The 22,302-nt window shown below is 41.3% G+C and overlaps 2 protein-coding genes across 7 annotated transcripts in view; both read right to left on the bottom strand.

Annotated features, from left to right (window-relative positions):
• Nucleotides 1-945: 945 nt before the first annotated feature.
• On the bottom strand, nucleotides 946-3,702 carry CCDC89 (coiled-coil domain containing 89). 2 transcript variants are annotated; one of them, XM_067568844.1, is made up of 2 exons: nucleotides 3,652-3,702; nucleotides 946-2,292 (listed from the first exon to the last, which is right to left on the bottom strand). In XM_067568844.1, the coding sequence occupies exon 2, from the start codon at nucleotides 2,255-2,257 to the stop codon at nucleotides 1,175-1,177; it is 1,083 nt and encodes a 360-aa protein (XP_067424945.1). In that variant the 5' UTR covers nucleotides 2,258-2,292; nucleotides 3,652-3,702; the 3' UTR covers nucleotides 946-1,174. The 2 variants fall into 2 exon arrangements, with proteins under 2 accessions (XP_067424945.1, XP_067424939.1); XM_067568838.1 differs by lacking the exon at nucleotides 3,652-3,702 and adding an exon at nucleotides 2,956-3,009.
• A 2,624-nt stretch (nucleotides 3,703-6,326) lies between these two features.
• SYTL2 (synaptotagmin like 2) overlaps nucleotides 6,327-22,302 on the bottom strand; it is a 79,702-nt gene continuing 63,726 nt past the window's right edge. For all 5 annotated transcript variants that reach the window (XM_067568795.1, XM_067568801.1, XM_067568809.1 and 2 more), the window contains 9 exons: nucleotides 20,871-20,965; nucleotides 19,025-19,144; nucleotides 17,783-17,952; nucleotides 16,849-16,951; nucleotides 14,611-14,781; nucleotides 13,082-13,160; nucleotides 11,850-11,949; nucleotides 10,882-11,087; nucleotides 6,327-8,129 (listed from right to left, as the gene is read on the bottom strand). In XM_067568795.1, coding sequence (XP_067424896.1) covers nucleotides 7,984-8,129; nucleotides 10,882-11,087; nucleotides 11,850-11,949; nucleotides 13,082-13,160; nucleotides 14,611-14,781; nucleotides 16,849-16,951; nucleotides 17,783-17,952; nucleotides 19,025-19,144; nucleotides 20,871-20,965 — 1,190 coding nt within the window. In that variant the 3' untranslated portion in view covers nucleotides 6,327-7,983. The remainder of the gene's footprint in view (nucleotides 8,130-10,881; nucleotides 11,088-11,849; nucleotides 11,950-13,081; nucleotides 13,161-14,610; nucleotides 14,782-16,848; nucleotides 16,952-17,782; nucleotides 17,953-19,024; nucleotides 19,145-20,870; nucleotides 20,966-22,302) is intronic.

The following is a 22,302-nucleotide window of genomic DNA, read 5'->3' as shown; positions in this document are numbered from 1 at the left end:
GGCAGGGCAGTGGGGGAATTCTGGGGGGAGGTGCAGAGTAGGGGGGATTCTAGAGGGGAGGGGCAGGGCAGGGGGGGGATTCTGGTGGGAGGGGCAGGATAGTGAGGGAGGATTAGGGAGGGGCAGGGCAGTGGGAGGGATTCTGAAGGGGGGGGAAGGATAGTGAAGTGATAGGGTTAATTTAGAAGAGGGGGACACCTGGGAAGGCTGTGTTACAAAAGCAGGACAAACAGGCTGCTTTGCTGTAGTGTAAAGTGCTGTCAATGTACTTGTGAAGTCACTTCAATCCCAAAGGCTGTGGGGAGAGGATCGATTAGTGCATGCAGTACGATTGCAATGCAGCCACCTCTGGAGCACAGCAGTGATGCGCACACTAGGGGATGGGGAAGGTTTTGCCAAAGACCCCAGGCAATGCCCCTGTGGCCACAGTAAAATGATGTATTTATTATCCCTATAAAATCACATAGGACAGCGTAGAGCTTAGTTTACTTGTGGGTGATGTACAAAAAGTCTGGTTTTAACCTGATTTCCACTGATCAAATTTTTCATACCTAGGGCCTGATCCAACTCCCCTCCCCAAGGTTGATGGGAGTTTTTCTGTTGATGATGGATTTGAACCAGACCCCTAATGTACAGACAGCTAATCGTCTACCTGAAAATAATCCTAGTGATAAAGATGCTGCAGTGTACTAATCTACTTTATCCCTCCACACAGGTAATAAACTCTGATTTTATTGGTCTGACCCCTATGTTTTTCCAGTTCTACTTTACTGTATATTAACACTTTATTGTATCACATCTAAGCTCTTCAGGGCAAGGACTTTTTCCACGTGAAATACTTAATTTTTACAGCATTTAAAAGTATGTTATTAGAAACAGGAGAGGGAAGGAACAAACAAGACAAATATAAATGATTATGAATTTTCCACACTGAAGTCCATTGTTTTCCACTTTTATTTAGCATAACTTGTTCTACTAATTCAAAGTGTCCCATTTAGGCTGCCATTTCAAATCAATAGTATGGAAACAAAAAATGGGCTTCAGAATCTGTAAAGCTGTGGGTACAGTATAAAGAAATCTGGTCAAAGATCATTCTAGTTTTAAAAAAGAGTTACTAACAAGCAGTAGTGTACTGTAATACGTTCCTGCTGAGAGTTGAACAGAGGGTGAGGGGTTATGACATGAAGTGGCGGAGTTTGTTATTCAGCTCTTTTTCTTTAGTTAGTAAGTCCATGCTGTGTTTCTTGTAAGCATCAAACTGCATCCAGAGCTCATTGTATGCTTGTTCACTTCCCTCCAGACGTCGCTGCAGCTCTTGGACCCTTAGGCTGTGGTCCACTGCTGCTACCTCTCTCACAAAGCGCTCATCTGCTGACTGTCTAGCCCTCTCTGCAGCCTCCAGCTTTTTCTCTAGCTGCTGAATTTCCCGTTGCTTCTCCTGCAGCATCTTGCCCCTCTCCATGGCCAGATGCAGCAACTCTTCTTTCTCACGGCTCACCTTCTCCAACTTGGCCTGCAGCTCGCTGCCCTCAGCCTTTTGCTGCTTTTCTGCCTGCTTCAGTTGTGCAACAGTTTGGTGATGCTTCTCCTCCAGGCTCTGCAGCTGGCTCCTCAGTAAATCAGCTTCCGTGGCATGGACGCTGGCTTGTTGACTCAGGGCTTCCATTAGCTCCTTCTCTCGCTCCTGGGCTCTGTGGCTTTCTTGAGCACTTCTCTCCTTTAAGGAATCTACCTCTTGAGAGAGCCTCTTCCCCTGGGAAGTGAGCTGGAGGACCTCAGCCTCCTTCTCCTTCAGAGTCTGGCTGAAAAGGCTTTGGTTTTCCTGCCTCAGACGTTTATTTTCCTCCCTCAGCAGCATGTTCTGCCGCTTGTGCTCATCCTTGAAGCAGATCATGTCCTCATGGTTGGCAGCCAGGTCCATAAAGCGCTCCTCCAGCTGCTGGGCCCGCCGGGTCTGACTTTCCAGCCTCACACTATCCTCCATCCTCAGCTCCTCCAGCTCCATGTTGAGGCTCTCCAGTGCCTTGCAGCGCATTAGGGTGTCATCGGCTCGCTTCTTCAATATGCAGATGAGTTGAGACTGCTCATGGAGGCGTGAGCGTAGCAGAGCCTTCTCCCCCTTCTCCCCATCAGAGAGCCCACGGAGCTTCTCCAGGGCCTCACACAGATCTTCCATGTCTCCCTCTGTCTCTGATTCAGCCTCTTTTGGATCATTTGTGGAACAGGACATCTCTGGCTCCTTCTCATCCTGAGGCATGGAGCTGCTGTTTCTTGCAGAGTCTGTAACTTAAGCTATGTAACAACAGCTTCTCTTAGTAACATTCAAAATTATTTAACTGCATCCAACAATTCTAGTTTCCTAACCAACAGATTTGCAATTGGTGGACATGCCCTGGGAATTCTATTATATCACAAGTCAGCAGACCTGGACATTCCAGAACAGATTGCAGTTTGCCAACAACTCTTGAACTGGTCACTTTCCTTGGCTCTGCAGATGTGAAGCATGGTTCTCTGCTGCACCTGTGCAGAGATAAGGAAGCAGTGAAGAGAACACACTTAGCCCTAGCCAGGAAAAAGGATGCAGCTATCCCCTGATGACAGAACCATGTTCTTTGCAGCAGTTCTTTGCTGATGTGTTGGTGCTGTCATTCCAGGCAAATATTGTTTATTTACTTAACTGTCACATTATTGAAACAAATAAATCTTTACACATTTTCTTCCCCTCTTTCCATATCTGTTTCTAGAAACACAAGTAGAAGAAGGGTTACTGGACTGGTCTTTTAACTGATTGTAAATTATTGTAAACAGTGCATTGCTCCCCATTTAATAGCATTGAATGCACCTTTTTGCAGTGCCTGGAGAACTATGAATGAAAAGGGCTATGTAAGTGCTAGTTATTATTACTGAAGGTGAGTGATCAAGATGACCCAGGTGAGACCTGGGTTCTAATTTTACCTTTGCCACAGACTTGCTGTCTTATCTTGGGCATGTCATCTGTCTGTGCTTGTTTCCTCATCTGAAAAATGGGGAAAATATAGGAACAGCCAAAGTCCTCAAGCAAGACTGGGACCCTGTCCTGCTCAGTGCTGCACAAATGTGTGAAAAGACAGTCTCTGCACTAACGAGCTGCCACTCAAAAAGACACATGAATAGCAATGTGTAAAACATACAGGCAAACAAGCATGCTGACAAGCAGCACATTTTGTTAATGACATGATTTATTTTGTTTTTAGATTGTGAGGTAGAGATAGGATGGGAGGACATCAGGAATTGGGGAGTCAATGCAGAAGAGTAGGAAAAGGAAAGAAAAAGAGGATGGAGGGCAAGGGGAATAAGGCAGACAGGGGTGGGAATGTGAAAGAGAGAGGAGTAGTGGGGACATAGAGCTAGTCAGCAGATATTAAAGAACAGACCCAGCCTTAGAACTATGTAGCGGCAACTTTCTCCAAAGGGTCCCATCCCATCTAGGTACACCAGGCCATGCTCACTTATAGCTGCTGCTGCTGCTTCCCCTGCCTCCTGGCAGCGGAAAGAATTGGAGAATTGGAGACTAGATTTAGGTGGGCTGGGGGCAACAGATGCAGGAGAACAGGCTGAAGAGAATGGATTAAGAGTAGAATATAGGAAAAGAACAGGAAAATATTTCCTTACTAGATATTTTCTTTTCTCTGGTTTGTCCGCCACTCCTACGGTAAGGTTTCTGTCTCCATGGAGATAAAAGGGCTGAATCAGACTCTAGTCACTCCACTGCTTATGCTTTCAACTTGGCTATTTGGAAAGCTGCCAGGTGTTGTCAAGCCAATCCTGAAATAGCTTGGAGTGCTTCACAGCAAACAAATGCCACTAACACACTGTAAAAAAAGATCCTGTAAAGAGAGCTGGATATTCCAGAAGAGGAAGTATTGAGATGAACTCCAAGCCCGAACTCACAAAGAGCTGGAGCAGCCATGTTGGCAGACTCTAAACTTCAGGGCAGGGTCCTAGTTTTCATACTGGTCTCCATGCTGAAGATGAGATTTGGACCCTGCCCCAAGAAGTTTACAATCTAACTAGACCAATGGTTTTCAACCTTTTTTCATTTGCAGATCCCTAAAAAATTTCAAATGGCGGTGCAGACCCTTTTGGAAATCTTAGACGTAGTCTGCAAACCGCCAGGGGGCTGTGGACCACAGATTGAAAAATCAATTAATTAGACATGCAAACCAAGAAAGGATCAAAGCATGGTTTGACAGAGAAGGGCAAATGGCCTCAAAAGCAGTGCAGTTGGAGGGAGAAGTCATGCAGATGTCTTATTGGCTCCACTAGACACACACAAAAAAGTGCATGTGCAAGTGACAGAGAGACTGGACACCCAGAGCATAGCTTTTTCAGAAGAATGAGAGGAGTAATGTGTATGGGTGATCAGGTTTGTGGGCTTCCCTGGCAAATTAAGAGCATTTTCAGGTGGGATTGATGGGCTAGAACAGAGGGAGCACAGCCTGCTTATAGGGCAGCATGGAAGGAGGCCTGACAGAGTGGGAGAGGTATGTGATGCGGGGCAGTTAGGTAGCTTCTGTGGAGCAAAGGTGGCAACAAAAGAAATAAGACCAGAAAGATAGGAGCCAGAGCATGTCAGCAAGAGGGAAAAAATGCATGTTTTTTTCCTCCACCTTATTCGTATTTGACAACACTGATTTGCAATCAGGGAGGTAAAGTTATGTCAAGGCTAATATACATGGGAAACTTATTTCTAGGAGAGAAGATTTACACGCAAAGAAATATTTTGAAAATAAAGTGTAGTAGACACGGTGGACTCATTAGAATCACCAAGGTACTATGGCTTGTGACTGTTTTGCCAAAGTAAGGTTCACTGGAAGACCGGACATCAGGTGTCTATTATCTTGAAAAGTCATGGACAACTGCTTTGTGGATTCCTGCATAAAGATTAATTGGAGTTTAGTTCAAGACAGCTATTGACTCACTGGCATGCACTTTCAGAGAAAGTTGTCTTTTGCCATCTTATATTGTGTCTCAACTACATGTCCAGAGACATCTTACTGTGGATGACTTGGCAATCTTATTCCCTTTGACCCTGGGCTGACAAGGTGTGTCTCTGCTGCAGCTGGGAGTGAGCCTCCCCGCCTGGATAGACAAACTCATGCTAGCTTGGCAAAAACAGCAGTGTGGACGTTGTGTCACTGGTGGAGGCTCAGGTTAGCCACCCACGCTCAGATCCACCCGACTCCGTGTGTCCAACCTTGGGAGCCGAGCTCATGACTCCGGCGCCGCCACAATTCACGCTGCTGTTTTAGTGCGCTAGCTTGGGGAGGCAGGTTATCCAGGCTGGGAAGCTTGCTCTCAACTGCGCTGGACACACAGCCAAGGTGACTCATTTTTGTCTTAGTGGAAAAAAGCCCAATGTGCTAGTCTGAAAAAGCACTTGATGTTCTGGACATGCTATGAAAGCTATTTATTTGATAAGATTTTGGCAGAAGGTTGAGGCTATGTTTCTGAAGGGGGCTGATGGGTTTGTTCTGTTGCTTTGGCTTATTGGCTGTCCAAGTTAATTTGGATATAATTATTTAATGCTGCTGGATAGCCGTGAGTGCACGTGTAATTAACTATTTGGGCCTGGAAAGCTGTTGTGTGAGTGTGGTGTTTTTAATTTAAATCTAAAATAAAATTGTGATGATGTATTTTGCGTATTGGTTTTTGAGGTAGCTGCATCATACACTTTGTACCAGTACCAAGAATGACTAAGGAAAAATGGGATATCTGATTTCTATTCTAATTGACCAAAGGCTTGCGTTGCCATGGGCTAGATATTTTAGTTTAGTTATAGCCTAATTTGAGCACTTCCAGAGATGTCTGTGCTGTACAAAATAGATTATTACGTGGCTCCTGGCTGAAGATTTACAGTCCAAAGATGCCCTGATCCAATCCTAGAGTCAGTCTATAAACTCCTGGAACAATTTTAAACAAAAACAGTGTACTCAAGGACTTGTCTACATGGTACATTAGTGTGCCCCGGATGAGGTGTAAATTGTAGTGTTCACAACTCTGTCCCCTCATGGCTCACACAAAGTTTCCTAGTGCGCACTGACAGCCCATTTCAAACAGTACTACATCACTGCACATTAGGGAACTTTTAGCATGCACCAGGATCCACACAGACAACTCATGCACAACACGCTGGTGTGCACTAATACATCATGTAGACAAGCCCTCAGTTACACACACATATATTTGTAAGTTAGCCAGGTGAAAGTTGCAGAACGTGCACACAATCATCCACTTTTACAGTATAAAAATAGGCACCTCATGTCAAATAAACAGAAATCAGAATGTAGAGTGAATACAAAAAAATTTAATTATGCATATATACTCAGTACAGATTTTTTTTTAAATATAAAGATATAACAGGCAATTATTGTACCTCCGAGCTTCATAAATATCCAGATTTCAAAGTTGGTAAGAAGTAGTGCAACCATGACCTTACATGGGTGCTTTTGAAAAATTCCACACAAAATGCCTGAAGTAGTTAGGCACTCAATTTCCATTGAAAGTCAATGGGAATTGGGCACTTAACTCCTTTAGTGACTTTTGAAAAAAAATCTCAATTTTCCCCTCTCCTTGCTTCATATTTGTAATTAAATAAAATATAGGATGCATTACCAGATTAATCTAGACCTACAGTAGTTGCAATAAACAAACACACAAGTGTAAGATATGCATTGATTTTGAGGACTGTGGCTTTCAATAATACAAAATGAAAATTTTAAATATATGAAATGCAAATATAATTGATCAGATGTATATTTTAATTGAGCATTTACTTTTGAGCACAATTGTAGCTTTAATAGGCTGCTTTTAGTTAAAACAGTGTAAGAATAATACATTTCTATGTTTTTTACATTCAAACTTTTAATTACATATAATGCTATAGTTTGAAATTTGCTTTCTGTTTCGCATGGTGTAGGTTCTTTAAACCAAGAACCACCCAATCCCTGCTGTATTGTAATCGTGGCACTAAAATACATACAAAAGGCTTGACACACCCCAAAGAGCAAGCCAACAACAGACTCGGTACAGATAGTGTATAGACTTAAAATAAATGTCCAATTTATTCATCAACAATAAAATGAGCAACTTAATGGATGAAAAGATTCTTCAGTTCAGAGGAACATTTGAACACAGTAAATTTGACTTTGTTGCTTCCATACAGAATCCATAATTTAAAGTTAAACTAACAAGACTACTAGCATATGTATTGCATATACAGTTAAACTCTTTTTATTGCCCTGATCCCTGAGTGTGTGGAAATTCTGTACCTTATAGGATTGAGCTCAATATCACCACTCTTCATAGAATGCCTCGATCAATATAGAAAGCTCTCCCAAGCCCAGGGAATTTAAAACTAGAGATGGAATTCCCTATCATGAACTCTAGCAAAGGGTGTACCCCCCCGAGAAAGACTTGAACATGGCATTAAAATTAAGCTGCAAACACAGTGAATGTGAACAATATAGCAATCTATTATCAGCTAATTAAAATACCCCACAAAAGACGCTGGGAAATAGGCACTAACAACTTTGTCCTTTTTTTTTTTTTTTTTTTTTTTTTAAAGGGGTGCACTATTTAGCTTATTAAATGAATGACCAACATTTTGCACTACTATTCCAGGTGACCACACACACAACACGCCCCTTTTATTTGAACCATGGAATTTCAATAGTATATTCTTTATTTAGTTCATTTGCAATGAGCAAGAAGTAAAAGGCCTTTAGTTTAAAAAAAAATAATCTGAAGGCAGTAAAGTTTAATTTGCATTACATAGTAACATTTAGCAGCATAAAATAAAATAATAGAACAGAGGGTGTCTATAGCTCTGCTGTAGTACACATGCTTTTATAGAATTCCTCCAAGTTCCTCATTTTATTATTTCCTTCCCCTCCCAAGATCCAACAAGTAAACATTTCGGGCCCTAGCAAATAGAAAGTCATTTTATTTTGTCAGCTTTGCTACCATTAGCATCCTGAGTGGTAGCGTATCTTCTACCCATGTGTTTGGCGAGTCCATCATTCTCTCCCATAGGCTGGTTTCATCTGAAGTGGAGTCCATCCAGTCCACTGCAGTACCATAGCTTTTGCCTTGGGAAAACATAAGATATTATTTAAAGGGAAACAGTAAACTTTTTTTTTTTAAATTACCATTACAGTTAAGAGTAGATTCTAAGGCAAATCTCCATACATAAACAAAAATCTGCAATTTCTCCTTTCTGAAAGATTTTGACCTACTCTACAGAGAGAGCTGACAATTTTCATGGTCTGATTCTGCATTTTCTATATACACACAATTCTCATCAAACCCAATTAATGGGAGTTGTACCTGCATAGGAACTACATAATACCTCAGTATTCTCATGTATTTGGTTGTCCTTGTTGTTATTTATTAGCTCATCTTGGCAGGATCCCTACTAAATAAGAAAGTAAGCCAAGATTTTCAAACTTTTGTTCCTAAATTTCAGCATCTAAATCAGTGGCCTGTGGTTACAAGCATCAGCTCGCTGATTTAGGTACCAAAATACAAGTTTAGCTACTTAATTTCAGGAGCCAAGTTTGAAATTTGTGACCCCAATTTATGTTTATTTTTAAATTTGCTTTTAATTATTATAATCCTAATGAACTGTGCTAATAGGTTCTCTTTTGTGGGAAAAGTCACTTTTCCATGAGTTTGCTAAAAAGAGACAACACTTTTTCCTTGTTGTCTTCAGTTTGGGGAAAGACGACATTCCCTCTCTCCAGGCTGAATTGTCGTTTTGCTATGAGGTGGTGGTTTCACTATGAAAGTGACAAAGTGTATCAGGAAAAAAAATCAAGTTCATTTTTACTTGGTGAGTATTAGTATTTTAATTTTAAATGTTTATTTTCAACAAACAATTTTACAGTCAAGAAAGAGGGCCAAATTTCTCTCTGAAACAAAACCTTGAGTATTTGGGAACACATTAATTTTAGCAAAATTGATCATTTCACATACCTGTAATGAAAGTGTCTATTCTCAACACCAGAAGCATATACAACTCTGCTCCTTATCACACACTGATGTCTAGCTGCCCCTCACAGTTTTAGAAACATCAAGACCTACAGACATTAACTTTTAGTTAACTTTAGTAGACATGCCACAGGATTATTGTGAATTATGAATTTACTCAAGTAATTAGTGTTGCCACAGACCTTATTTCTAGACTGGCGTTTTTCATGTGCTCAAGTTGTCCTCTCTTTTAATTTATACTGTGAATATAATATATTCATATTTCATATGCCAGAGGAACATGATTTACCATACTAGATCAGACCTTTAGTCCCATCAAACCTGGCTTCTGTCAGTAGCAAATACCAAGCTAATTCAGAGGCAGGTGAACCATGCCACAATGTACCTCGCCTACTGTGCATTTTATATATGAATGTAGATGATGGAAATTTACTTCCTGACTCTGCAATGTTTGATTTGATTATTCCTATCTTTGAATGTGTAACTAATAATTTCAAGATTATCCACCCACTGTATTAACATTCAGAGATAGATTTAATGGGGTACATATCAAAGAGCTTCCCCCCCACACCTTAGGTAGTGGGGGTCAGTTAGTGGAAAAGCCTTTCCGCTGGAGCTCACGGCTTGAAGCCATGACACCAGAGCATACCCACTTCCAGTAAAAAAAACTCAGCTAGACTATCTTCAAGTGTCTAACTACTACTACAGCAGAATTAATTAGTTAGATTAGTAAACACAAAAAACCTAGTTTAAAGCTCAAATATGGGGAATAAAGCGCTTGCAATGGAACTGCAGGCAGTTCCATTAACCTCCACAGGCAGAAAGAAGGAACTGAGGGGGTGTAGGGCTGCCAGTGCCTCATATACCGTGGCATGTGCGTGGGACTCCAGGGGGCACCAGAGGCGGCCCTACAGGATCTGTTAAGGGGAAAAAAGTTCCAGTAGCCATGCACGGAGGCGTGCACACACCTATAGCGGAATGGACATGAGCAATCACTCGAAGAAGAATGTATTTTTGCAAATTTAGAAACTTTGCTCACTTAGCTGTTTCCACAGGAAAAAAACACAACATTTGTCATGTTAATGCCCAGGGGGTGCACACAAGAAAAGAGTGAAAGAAACACACCTCAGAAACTGGGTTTTTCTGCTTTACATTTATTGTATGCTAAATTCCTCTTTCGCTGCTCTGGTCACATCACTCCCTCTACATCCCTTCTCTGACTTCCTGGTTTTTTTTTCACTGCCACATATTCAATCTCTGAAATCCTCATCCTCCAAGCTCTCTCTCAGTCTTGCCTCACTATATATCTGCATTTTTATTTCCTTCTTTCCCCTCCTCCCTCTTTACCCATCTCCATCTTCTGGCCACCAAACTTCACTCTTTTATGTTGCCCCTTATGCCAAAGACTCTTCACATTTCTCCCATATGCACCCCTTTCTCTTCCTCAATTCCCTTCTTTAAACCCCCTTCTTCCATGAGCCCTTCCTAGCACTGGTATCTTCACATCATGTTTGTGTGTCTGAATAAGTTCATAAATTGACAGCAAGTTTTTTGGTGCAGGAACTGTGTATTCTGTGCTTTGTAAAGTGCTATGTACATTTATGGAAAGAGACATAAAATGTCTAATCTGAGATCTTCTCTAACTTACCAGTCCCCATTAACATGGCCCTACTCCTGCTCTGTAATTGTGTACTGCATAGAAGGTCACTTACTAAATGAAGCCTAAATGCCTGCAATTTTAACCAGTGATATTTTGCACACAGAGGGAGAAAAACAGAGAGGCAAGATAAGCAAGTGGAGATCCAGGTTGTATTTTGCAAGTTAAGGATTAATTTTATAAATGATCAGTACCTGTTCCCATTCCTATCCTGAGACCTCCCAGAAAGTGATTGGCTAGTTTGTTGTGGTCCCAGACTGTAAGTTCTACACATGCTTCTTTCAGATCTTCAGCTCTAAAGCCATCATAAACCATGGTGTGGTTGAACACTGGGTTTGTAGTTTTTGCCACTGCTCTTGTTTTCTGACGGCTTTTCCTACTAGTATCTGGAAGAATGGTACTTTGGAAAGAGAAAATACTGTGAGATTATATTAAAACACTGGGGCCTACATTAATATTCTCTATGAATAATATAGCTACATGTTAACATTCTCATATAAGTAACATACTATGGGCTTTGAGACTGGGGGAAGAGGAAGCACACGTGCCCACTCACTTCAAAGAATCTGAGGTCAAGGCTGGTGAGGCTAATCACCACCACACCTCAGAAGATGGAAGAGAGAGGTGAATGAGGCATGGAGGAGACTTAGGAGAACTCAGTTACAGGCTTCCAGCCGTGATGTTGAGTGCACTACTCATCTTGCTGCTGCCAGAGATTCCCCAGCCACTTCTCTGTAATGCCCTCCCTATTGCTTTTCAATCCACTGCTAAGAGAGGGAGGAAGAGGAGACAGGGCAGTGTTTCCCCTTTCCCACCGACTGCATAGCATCTCTCCAAGTAGGACATCCACCCACCCCGACCCGGTTTGTTTAAAATGCATAATAAATAAAGCTGTTTGCATTTAAGTTTGTCCCGGTGGTTGATGGGAACTGTAGTCCATTTTGACTAGCCCGTCAGTCAACCAGGAAGTTGGGACAAAGTGCAAGGTTGGAACTCGCCATTTACATTGTGTCTGGTGGATGAAATGCATTAGGCCTGCAAAGCCCCACAAGGCATCTTGCAAGGCTTGTAAGGCAGCATCTGGGAAGTTACACATATGCACACATGCAAATTAAGGGAAAATTAATTAGCATAATGTTGTTAATCCCACTATTGCTGTTACCATTTAACAAAAGAGTTGAGCCTGTTGCCCCTCAGGATAGGGAGGTCATTGCATCCTTTCACCCAGATGTGGACCTCTCCAGTGGACGGGGTCTTGTTACCTTTTAAGGAGACAAATAAGACAACCACAATATTCAATATTCACTCTCTTTAGAAATTAAAATTGAGAGGCAAAAGGAGGGAGGAAGTCAGAGAAGGTGACTCTACAAATTTGGGAGGAAATAAACTTCTAACAATCATACCAAACAAAAGCATGGCTCCATCATTGCATTTGTATCGTATGTATACCAAACAAATTCTGAAGAAAGCAGAACTGCTAGGTGCTTGACAGAAAAAGGGCAGGTGCATTCCCCTGTAGTTTCAGTTGGATGAGGTTATTCTACACTTCCTGTCCCAAATCTTGACGCAGCTGTACTGTGCCACATTCCACCTCAGAAATGGAGATATTTCAACCATGAGTACTCTTCTCATTACCTCCTAATTGCCTCCTTAGTGCCCAACTCAGCTACCCAAACTGGTGACAGGAAGGAGAAAATGTGTCTCTTCAGGCCAATTGGGTAAATTAAAAGCCCTTTGCTTTGCTGCCAACCTAGCCAGTTATTAATTGTCAGATAACGGACTCGCAGATCATTATCATTATTATAAAGTATGTACTAAGCAATTATTGTTCTTTCCCACATCCACTGCTGCTCTGCCTAGCTTACTAGTATTTGCCTGACTGTTAATGACCACTACAGTAACTAGTGGCGAAGCAGGATTTCATTCCTTGTACTCTATTAGGTATGTAAACCAACTAGCTGAAAGCCCATTCTGTCATACAGGCATAATTCCTAACGTCACATGCATAAAAATTCCTGAAAATGACTGAGAACTTAAACAGAATGGTAAGAGACTGGATGTCAGTAATGATTGAACCAGATATTCTAAACAAAAAGAGCTCTCAACTTGCTTATAGCAGTTTCTATCACTTCATTCTGATTCAGACATTCTAGGCTTTGGAGTGACGATCTTGGAATCTTATTACATAGACTTATGTAACAAGAGGGTGTCTTTGATTCCTTGCTGCATTAATAAAAAACAGTGAATAAGTCACAGTCTTGAAGTGGGTTCATGGTCAGGTCATGTTGATTCTGTAGAAAATTTTTACTCTTTAGGAACAAGATAGTTGAACTTTGTGGAAAATATTCCCAAGAAGCTATTGAAACTAAAAAACCATGAAGAATAAGTACATACTCTTGACAGGCTGCGGGACATACTGAAGGGCTAGTTTCATCTCTCCTCTGTTCTCTAGTTCAAGAGCTGCTTTTGGAGTCTGAAAATTAAAACAAAATACTCTGGTCACATCCCGATGTAACACAATACCTCTTTTTGTAGCATTTCTTGTGTGTCTAACTTGCAATGAGGCTATGCCAGCAAGCAGGAAATTCTGCCTTGATACTTATTAGAAATGCTACTTCACGCATGAGTAGCAATTATAGATCACATGTACAAATTACTGTGCAGTTTTCTACAGGAGTGATAGGTTTTACTGAATTATGCTGTAAAGCAGAGTTTCTCTTCTGCCAACTGGAGATTTTCTTGCATTCTTACCTTTACATCTTCCTCAGTTTTCCGGCAAACAAGAAAGTTTATTGGTGTTTAATCCCTGGAGTGCTCCTTCGGATGTATATAGGTACTTCTTTTGCTATAGTACTGATAAAACCCTATGGATGATTGTAGATCATTCTCAAAAGAGATTTCTCCACAGTTTTGCTGCTCTCCCCTTTACTGTGTTGTGTCTAAAATTAGAATGTATGCTCTTTGGAGCAGCCGCCTTGTTTTATGTACACTGGGAAGCACCTGGCACACTTTTGAGCATTTTATAAGTAGAACAGCAAATAACCTCATTAAACACAGACGAAAAAACCAAAACAACCCTCAAAAATAGGTAGGCTCTAAGCAGGTAGGATGCTGGTTACTATATTGTAGAAAAACTACTTTAATTAGAAGACCATTTGCCATCTCTTTGACTTTTGACTAAGGCCTTACCTACTTGCATACATTTTGGTTTAGAAGTAGTGGTTTATTAGCAAGAGTTGACTTAAGTCACTTGTAAACCAAATTGAGAGGTTTAGCTAAAGGCCCATACAGCCTTTAGCTAAACAAGTACAACGTTCTTTGGTAGACATGCCCTTGGATAAACTCTACCATCATTTAAAATGAGATATATCCTGTATTTACAAATAGCTATCTGCAAGGGGATGCAATTGACGGGCTGCGCCTCCAGTTATACTGTGTAGTCACACAGGTCACAAAGGCTGGAAATTCAGTATGGGATTCCCATTTCTCAGATTGGTAGACAGAATAGAGTCAAACTCCTGAGGGTACAAACTGCTTCTCTCTGAAAGCATCCCTACTGGCCAGTCATTCACTAGCACAAAGAAAGGTCTCAAAATTGTATCTCTCATCTGCCTGCCTGCAAGAAGTGTTTCTATAATTGTAGCTAAAACAAAAATGCTTCAGCAGGAGAAAGTGAGAGGATGGGTGACCTCAGAATAATATACAGATGGGCAGAAGCCTGTGACTGGAAAGAGGTCACGTCACGTCACGTCACGTCACGTCACGTCACTCACACACACACACACACACACACACACACACACACACACACACACACACACACACACACACACACACACACACACACACACACACACACACACACACACACACACACACACACCCCCCCCCCCCCCCCCCCCCCCAAATATCTAAGAACTTACCCTAGGCTTCAGTGGGTACCAGTTCATCTGCTTATTCAGTTTGTCATTCCAGTCCCATGTTTTCAAATCAAGTTCCACCTCACCTAGGAAACTATTGCGCCCAAAGGTGTCATTGTGCCAGACAGAAAGATTCAGCTTCTGGGTCTTCACCAGTGCTTTGTCAATTTTATACTGCAAGAAGAGCAAAGCAAAAGAATTACAGTTTAAACAAGGTAGTATTTCATCAAAGCTCAAGAATCCAGGAGTGATTGAGATTAGGAAAAGGCCACTTGAATGGACAGACATGGATTTCCCAGTACAACAGCCCATTTAGAGCCACCAGAGACATGTAGAAAATGAAGGGTACTGTTCATATTTGAGTTTCTAGTTCAAACTGTTTAAATTCATGTTCATCTCAGTTTCGTTAGTAAGATACAGAAAATCAGTACATAAAACCTTATATCCAAACATACTGAATACTAATTGGCTTGCTATCTTCAAACAGCTGTACTAATAGTTATTTTATCTTCACCACACTCCTTTGAGCTAGTGAAATATTATCCGCATTTTGCAGATGGAGAAGTTAAGCACAGAAGTTAAGTGACTTGCTGAGCTTATAAAAGTCAATAGCGAGTTTAGAACAGAACTTAGGTGTGCCTGATCTCCAGTCCTGTGCTAAGACCACTAGACACCACTAGACCATACTTCCCTCCATACCCCCAGCTGGAGGCCTCAAGGTCCTGCCACAGCCTGACCCAGAGGAGCAGAAGGGAAGTCCTCCTAAAGTGGCTGCTGGGGAAGTAGCCAATTAGAGGGGCTGCGGAAGCAGCCAATCAGGGGCAGGAGGGCCATACAAAAAGGAGCATCAGCCACAGAGTCAGTCAGTTGCTGCCTGGAGCTGGAAGAGAGAGAACCAGGCTCCTGGCTGGCTGTAAGAACAGCAGGACCATGGACAGCTCAGTGTGGGCAGGGACTGGGGGAGCTAAGATGGAGCTCTTGGCCGGCTGCTGAGACTCAGCAAGGACTGAGCCCAGGGAGGGCTGCAGGAAAACAATGTCTCCAGGGAGGAAGCCCTGGGGGTTCAGTCCCATCCTAGGGCAGGGAGAAGGTAAAGACTGTATACCCCGAAAGAGTTTTGTTCTGTTCCACCTACAGGCAGTGTGTGAGACTTGGCTGGAGGGCTAAGTCACTGAAGACCTGCTGAAGAAACCACTGACCAAGGGAGGGTGCTCGAGGTGGGTGCCACCCTGTTCCACAAACTGAGTCATTGCAGGCACGCCCTTAACCAAGGGGGTGCTTGCAAGAGGTGGGTGCCACCCTGTTACACCTGTCTTCAGAAACCAAGTCACTCGATCCAATGCTAGCTGAGGAAATACACGTGTAAGTGAAAGGAAAGAATACATTGGCTATCAGAGACAGTGTCTGGCCCCACCTGTGCCATAGTTGATTTCCAGCCTACTGGGATCAAGTAGCAGTCCCAGTTGTCCATTAAGCTCATAGAAGGGGTGAGAGCCCTGGAACCTCAAGGAGCATGCAAGCTGCTGTGGAAGGCCCTGAGTCAGAGTCTGCAGAAGACCAGATACTTCAGGGGAACCAGCCTAGGGGCCAATGCACTATATGGGAGCTGAGGAAAGATTCAACGGTAGCCCAGGAAAGGGCTGAGAACACAGACTAGAGAGCCTGCTGAAGTGGAGCCATGAAGAACAGGAGATCCTTTTAGTTTGTTGGGACTTTCAGTTGGACTTGTATTATCCTGGGAGGAGTGGCAAGCCCAGGAGACCCATCTCGGAGAAGGAAACAGAGAGGGAGCACTGATAGCGCCTCCTTCTGCTCAAGCATGGTACTATGGGGCAGCTACATCCAACACTGGGCAATAGGAAAGGGCATAATACAGAGTAGTATGTATAACTAAGGTGGGACCTTAAGAAATGTTTGCCATTGACTTGCTCTGTGCTTCTGTTTCCCCTGTCTGTGAAATGAAAACAATAGCCTTGCTTTGGAAAGTGTTTTGCAAACTATGGATATAAAGTGCTAATTATATTATTGTCTCTTCTTCTCTAAACAATAAAATCCAGAATCTAAGGTATCAAACTGGAAAAACATTCACCACCACCACTTTAAATACTCAATACAGAATAAAAATGGAGGTTTCTATTCTGGGACCATATGAATATGCGGCCTTTAAAATCTCAGTTCCTGATATTTCAAGATGTACATCTGCATCATGTATGTGTTCATCTGTAAATATTAAGTAAATACCCGCAATATTTCATTATAGACTGGATTCAACGTTTTCTTTCTCACAGAGGTCTTCCTTTTCCCCAGCTTGTATTTCTCTGGAAGCAGGTAAGACTTTACATATCTAAAAAGTCAAACAGACTGGTAAGGGCAGCAAGAATATGGTGTAAAGTTGCAAGACACGGTAGTTTTTTTCCCCCCAATACACAAATCCAAAAATAAAATAAGTTTTACAGAAAATAAACTTGGTTAATATAGTTAGTGTAATGTACATTCTTCAGCTAGTGATTTCTAAGTCATGCAGCACTTACCACTTCAGAAAGTCTGAGTTTTCTATAAGTAATCACCTTAAGAATGAACATTAGTGGTTTCTACATTATTGATAAAAAGGAAAAGCCATCTTTAGAACCACAGAAGTTAGAAATAAGACACCTGTTGGATCACCTTGTCTCCTACCCTTGCCAGGGCAGACTGTCTAGATGTTTTGCTGGGCTATCCAAATCTCTTATTTGGATGCTACAATCTAAATAAAATCTGGACACATAAAAGGAGGATTTTACCATGCAGAATGTGAATATGAGCATCAAAAATAGAATTTGAAGCATCTAGTAAATTGGGCTTCCTCTCTTATTCTTTGCTATGGAAGTAAATGCACACACACAGTCTGAGATTTCTGACCTGTATTACAGTTATACCTTTGTGTTGGCTATAAGGAGCCTTAAAATTTCTAGGAGCTGCTATCTGCAAAGCCAGTCAGCCATTTGTGTTCGTTTAAATGCAGTGAATCAAGGTGGCACACACTACAAACTCTCCTGTAGACTTCACTTTATATTTTCTCTTGGATTTCTTTTTTTGAAGACATAGATAATTCTGAGTGAAAGGTTCTGTCTGCACTTCTTGTGTGAGGAAAAATAACTTCAGTAAAGAAACACTGTGCAACCCCTATTACACTTACGGATCTGAATGTTGTTTCTTAACATCTGCAATAGCCAAATCTTTACACTGGGAAACAAAAATATGGAGCTCCTTCAGCTGTTCTACATAATCAATGGCAAATTGAATGTTGCCTTTTACATCCACATTGCCAAAGTCTCCACTGTAGATGCTCATTACACTTCCGCTCACCTGTACACACGAAAAGGGAAAAACATTCTTTTAGTCTGTGCTTCTGCTCAGATGCATATGTTATTAGGAAGGGTAATATTTAAGGTCAGGGCAGAAATTCATCTGCACTCAGTTCAGAGACAGTAAAGAAATCAACTGTACTCCACTTGATTTTCTTTGAAAGACTTTAATCCATCCAATGAGAAATATTTCCACTTTATTATTATAAAACTATTCATGAGTGTAAGCCTCCAAAAATGCAAGTGAAAGGTGCTATGTAAAAGTGCAAAGTATAATTTATTGCATAACATACAAAGAAAGAAAGTAAAGAGCACACCATATACACAGCGTTCTCTAATCAGAATCTTCAAATATTCTCACTTTTCTTTCCCACAGAAAGTGGGACCTAGATACTATGGTGATGGGCACTCTATAAATGCCTCAAAGAGATCAGGGATAAAATTTTCAAGAATGCTTAAGTGACCTTGGCATCTAAGTCACTTTTGAAAGTTTTACCCTAGATGGATTGGAAGAGGAATAAGACAGACAGATATACAGGTGGATAGCTCTTTAATTTCATTGTCCTCCTTCAAATCCCTTAAAACTTTCCTTTGTCATGATGCATACAAAAAAAACTTGGCAATGGTTAGGCCACTTCCCATCATGCTGACTAGTACTGTCTCACTGTTTCCTTGTACCCCCCATCTGTCAGTATCCATCTGTTGCCTCTATTCTAATACTTAGATTGTAAGCTTCTAGGAGCAGGGGCTGTCTTTTTTGTTTGTACAGTACCTAGCATAATGGGGTCTTGATCCATGTCTGGGGGTCCTATCCACTATGATAAAATAAATCTGTGTTGTACTAATTAAAGGCATTTGCAATGGCATCAATGCTTTGAAAAGAAAGTAAAAATATTTAGTTTGTTACATTCCTATACTGTATATGGTCAAAGAAATGGTCATTAAGCAACTTTATATACACTCTGATACTATAGTGATGGAGGTCTAGAAAGAAATTGATACAAAAGGATGGAAAGAGCCACAAAGGTTTAGCAAAAGCAGAGTGCCATTAAAACAAGCTTCGGTTTACATACAGAAGACAAGGATGCCATGCCAGAAGAGCCACTAAGATTGGTTAGAGAGCTGGGGCTCTTCTTGATTCTGCCACGAGGATAACTGCTTTCTGATGCTGTATCAGTGTCTCTGTCATCACTCTACAAGACATCATACAAAGAAAGCCTGTGTAGGCATTTAGAAGTCACAAGGAACGCAGTTAAAAGTTGTCAGATTTTTAAAAAACAGACTTGTGAAGACTGGAGCTCTGTGGATACTGGGAGTCACATCAAACAGTGGCACAGTGCAAGCAATTAATAATTCCTTAAGTTAGGTCATGCTTCTGCTTTGCATGTGAGAAGTTAGTTGTACTAAAAAACAAGGAAGAGTTAGAGGGAAACTCCCCACATTTTAGAATTTGCTACCTGTCTTCAATTGAAACCTTGATCTAAAATTTCCTTTTACATCTTTTGTGTAGTGATTAATTTAATTGTGCAAGCTTGGAGCAAAATTAGACTAATTAGTTTAACTTTTTCAGTGTAATAATGCAATTTATAATGTTAAAATCTTTAACCACTCTTTATGATACATGGAGAATATTATGTATTCTCTGATTCAAGTCAGGTTGTTAAGTTAAAGGAGAACCTTTGTGGTAGAGGAGCATACAAGGCAATAAATGGCTTTCGGAGGATGCTTTAGCCTTTACATCAGGAGACCTGGGTTTGGTTTTACTCAGCCAAACACACCTGTGGAAAACCTGTCTACCCCTTTGTTGCTGTGAGAAGCACAGTCTTTCCTATTCAAAAAACCCATCAAACAGGTAGCTTTTTTTGAGCATGCCCAGAAGATCATCAAATTCGGGATATTTTGGACTGGAGTGGGGCCAAATTTCAGACTAAGCCCATACACAGAACACCCTACCAGGTGTCTCCTTTCTTCCATAGCAAAATGATCCAGCTCAGGCACCCCATGCTGATTGCAGCTGGGGCAGTATAGCATGGGAAGAGAGACCATCCTGTAGGTAGCAATGTGGGTGCTCATTTTTAGGACATCTGTATTCAAGTTCTAACTGTTCTGGCCTCCACCAATTATAGTAGCCATTGAAGCTATACTGTAGACAGGGCTCAGGTATTTTTACTTCCACTCAGGAGATGACAACATGAACACCACTGGTCAATTACAGGTTTGGTGTTTTGCATGAACAGATGAGGCCCAAAAAGTACATTCCAGAGCCCATTAACACCGCTTCTTAAGTCAGAGGGCTTTCAGCTAGCTCAGACACTTTACCCACAAGAGTAGAGTGTGCTGTCTGCAACACTGAGCATCTACTGATCTGGGCAGTGAGACAGACTGCTAACTGAACCCCGGTCTGAGACAGGCCACCAAGCTGATCTCCCCAGCATACTGCTATGGGAAGAGTCACCAGATGGTACTACCCCACGTCATCTTACAAGCTCTCCTTCTTGGCATGTAAGCAGTGTGCAGTCTTTATTGTGCAAATACCATGTTGTTAGTTTTGTGATGCAGCTTATTTAGGGGAAGCTATTGCAAACAGCAAGAGAGTTTGCTCTCTGTCTCAATTGCTCTAACTAGAGTTAGTCCTTGATGTAGAGTTGTGTCCCAGAAACTGAGCATTGATGCTTGAGCTGAGATTTCTGAAAGAGGTGACTGCCCACCTGCTGTTTGTGGCCACCTCTGTTCAAGTTTTGGTGTACACACAGTGTAAGTAAGTTACATTCAGAAGATACCTCATCTCCACACCATTGATTCAAAAGTAAGCTGACCTTAAAGCCCTCAAAAAGTATTACTTGGCAGAGGTACAACAATAAATTAGTCCTCTTTACACTATTTTTTAATTCATTAATTTTTTTAAAATCAGGTACTTGCCTCTTCCTGTAGAAATTCTGGTACTGACTTGCTCAGTCTTTTGAGTTTTTCAGGATTTGAAAACTGGTTATCGGCATTTGAAGGCACTGTGGAGACTAAAGAGCAGCAATTCAAGTTTCAAAAACATCCTGTGTTCTGGCATTAACAGAATTAGGTCCTAGTAAGCAAAGCTTGGGATAGACTACTTTGGACAAAAATACATTTACATGCACATGCTGTATCAACATGTAACTTATATGCAAGATGTTGTACAGATTAATCGCCTTTAAGGGCAGAAGGGACCATTAGGATCATCTAGTCTGACCTGTGCAACAGGCTAAAGAACCTCACCCAGCATGTTGTGCTGTATATAAAATATAATTTTTGCATCTATTTATATAATATACTAACCCAGGTGCCACAGGAAAGTTTTGACCACAAACTTTAAAGACTAACTAAAAAAACCCTTTTACCTGCCAACTCTTAAGGTTTCTAATTTCCTCTTACAACAGAAGGGGGAGCTGTGTTCTTAGACATGAACAATGCCACTAAATGTAGCTGAGATAACAGCACCATGGATTAGGCCCTTGATCAATAATAAAGGCCAAACCCTGCTCTCCTTACTCATATAATTAGTCTCATTTAAATCAATGGGATTATTCATGTGTTAAATGAGCAAGGTTTAGTCCCAGAAGAGGAAGTAATTTTCAAATATTCGGATTTGTTCCATATAAGGTACTCTGTTAATGATTCAGTATTTTAAAGCATGTCTGTTCACCTTCAAAAGCGTCTTTGTTGAATTACACTGCTGAATTCTTAATTTAATAAATACATTGTCCAAAGCAACAGTGCAGGAGCTAGCCGTGCAAGTAATGATTTATACCAGACCAATGGTTCTCAACCTTTTCTACATCGTGACCTTTTCCATCCCAGGAGTCCAGCTCTACTTAGGAATATATGGGAATGGTAGGATGACCTCCCTGCCCACCCGACACCTGTTCAAAGTCTCTGGGTTGAGGACTTTTGCACGATACATGATGTTTGCAAAACCACACAACTGCTTTCACTGCAAAGTCATGCACTATCATTTCCCATGACAGATAGGGAGTACTGTACCAATTTGGCAGCATGCCAAAATACAGCTAAAGTTGTAGTGTAAATGTTGTAGCAACCATGTACAATTCCTCCCTAGGTGTTACAAACATGCGTCCAAAACAAACTTGTCGCAAGACAAGGTCTGCCAATCCAATTACCACTGAAACTGAAATTGTACCTCAAGGTAACATTGAAAACACACAAGACACTGTCAGCGCACAGGTTAGCTTTGTGAGTTGTAGCATTTGCAGTAACAAAAACAAAGTCTAGACTTATTAGTTAGTTGATATTAAATAAAATGGATTTGAAACTAAATCAATGGAGATTTATATCCACTGGTTGATGGAAATATCCTGTT

Source organism: Emydura macquarii, unplaced genomic scaffold (genome assembly GCF_026122565.2).
Source record: "Emydura macquarii macquarii isolate MOO-44397 ecotype Brisbane River unplaced genomic scaffold, CSIRO-AGI_Emac_v2 contig_318, whole genome shotgun sequence".
Classification (NCBI taxonomy): domain Eukaryota; kingdom Metazoa; phylum Chordata; order Testudines; family Chelidae; genus Emydura; species Emydura macquarii.
This window is presented reverse-complemented; position numbering and strand designations above follow the sequence as displayed.

Bases quoted from the DNA above. Each gene is read 5' to 3' on its own strand.
- CCDC89 (XM_067568844.1), bottom strand. From the start codon at position 2,257: ATGCCTCAGGATGAGAAGGAGCCAGAGATGTCCTGTTCCACAAATGAT.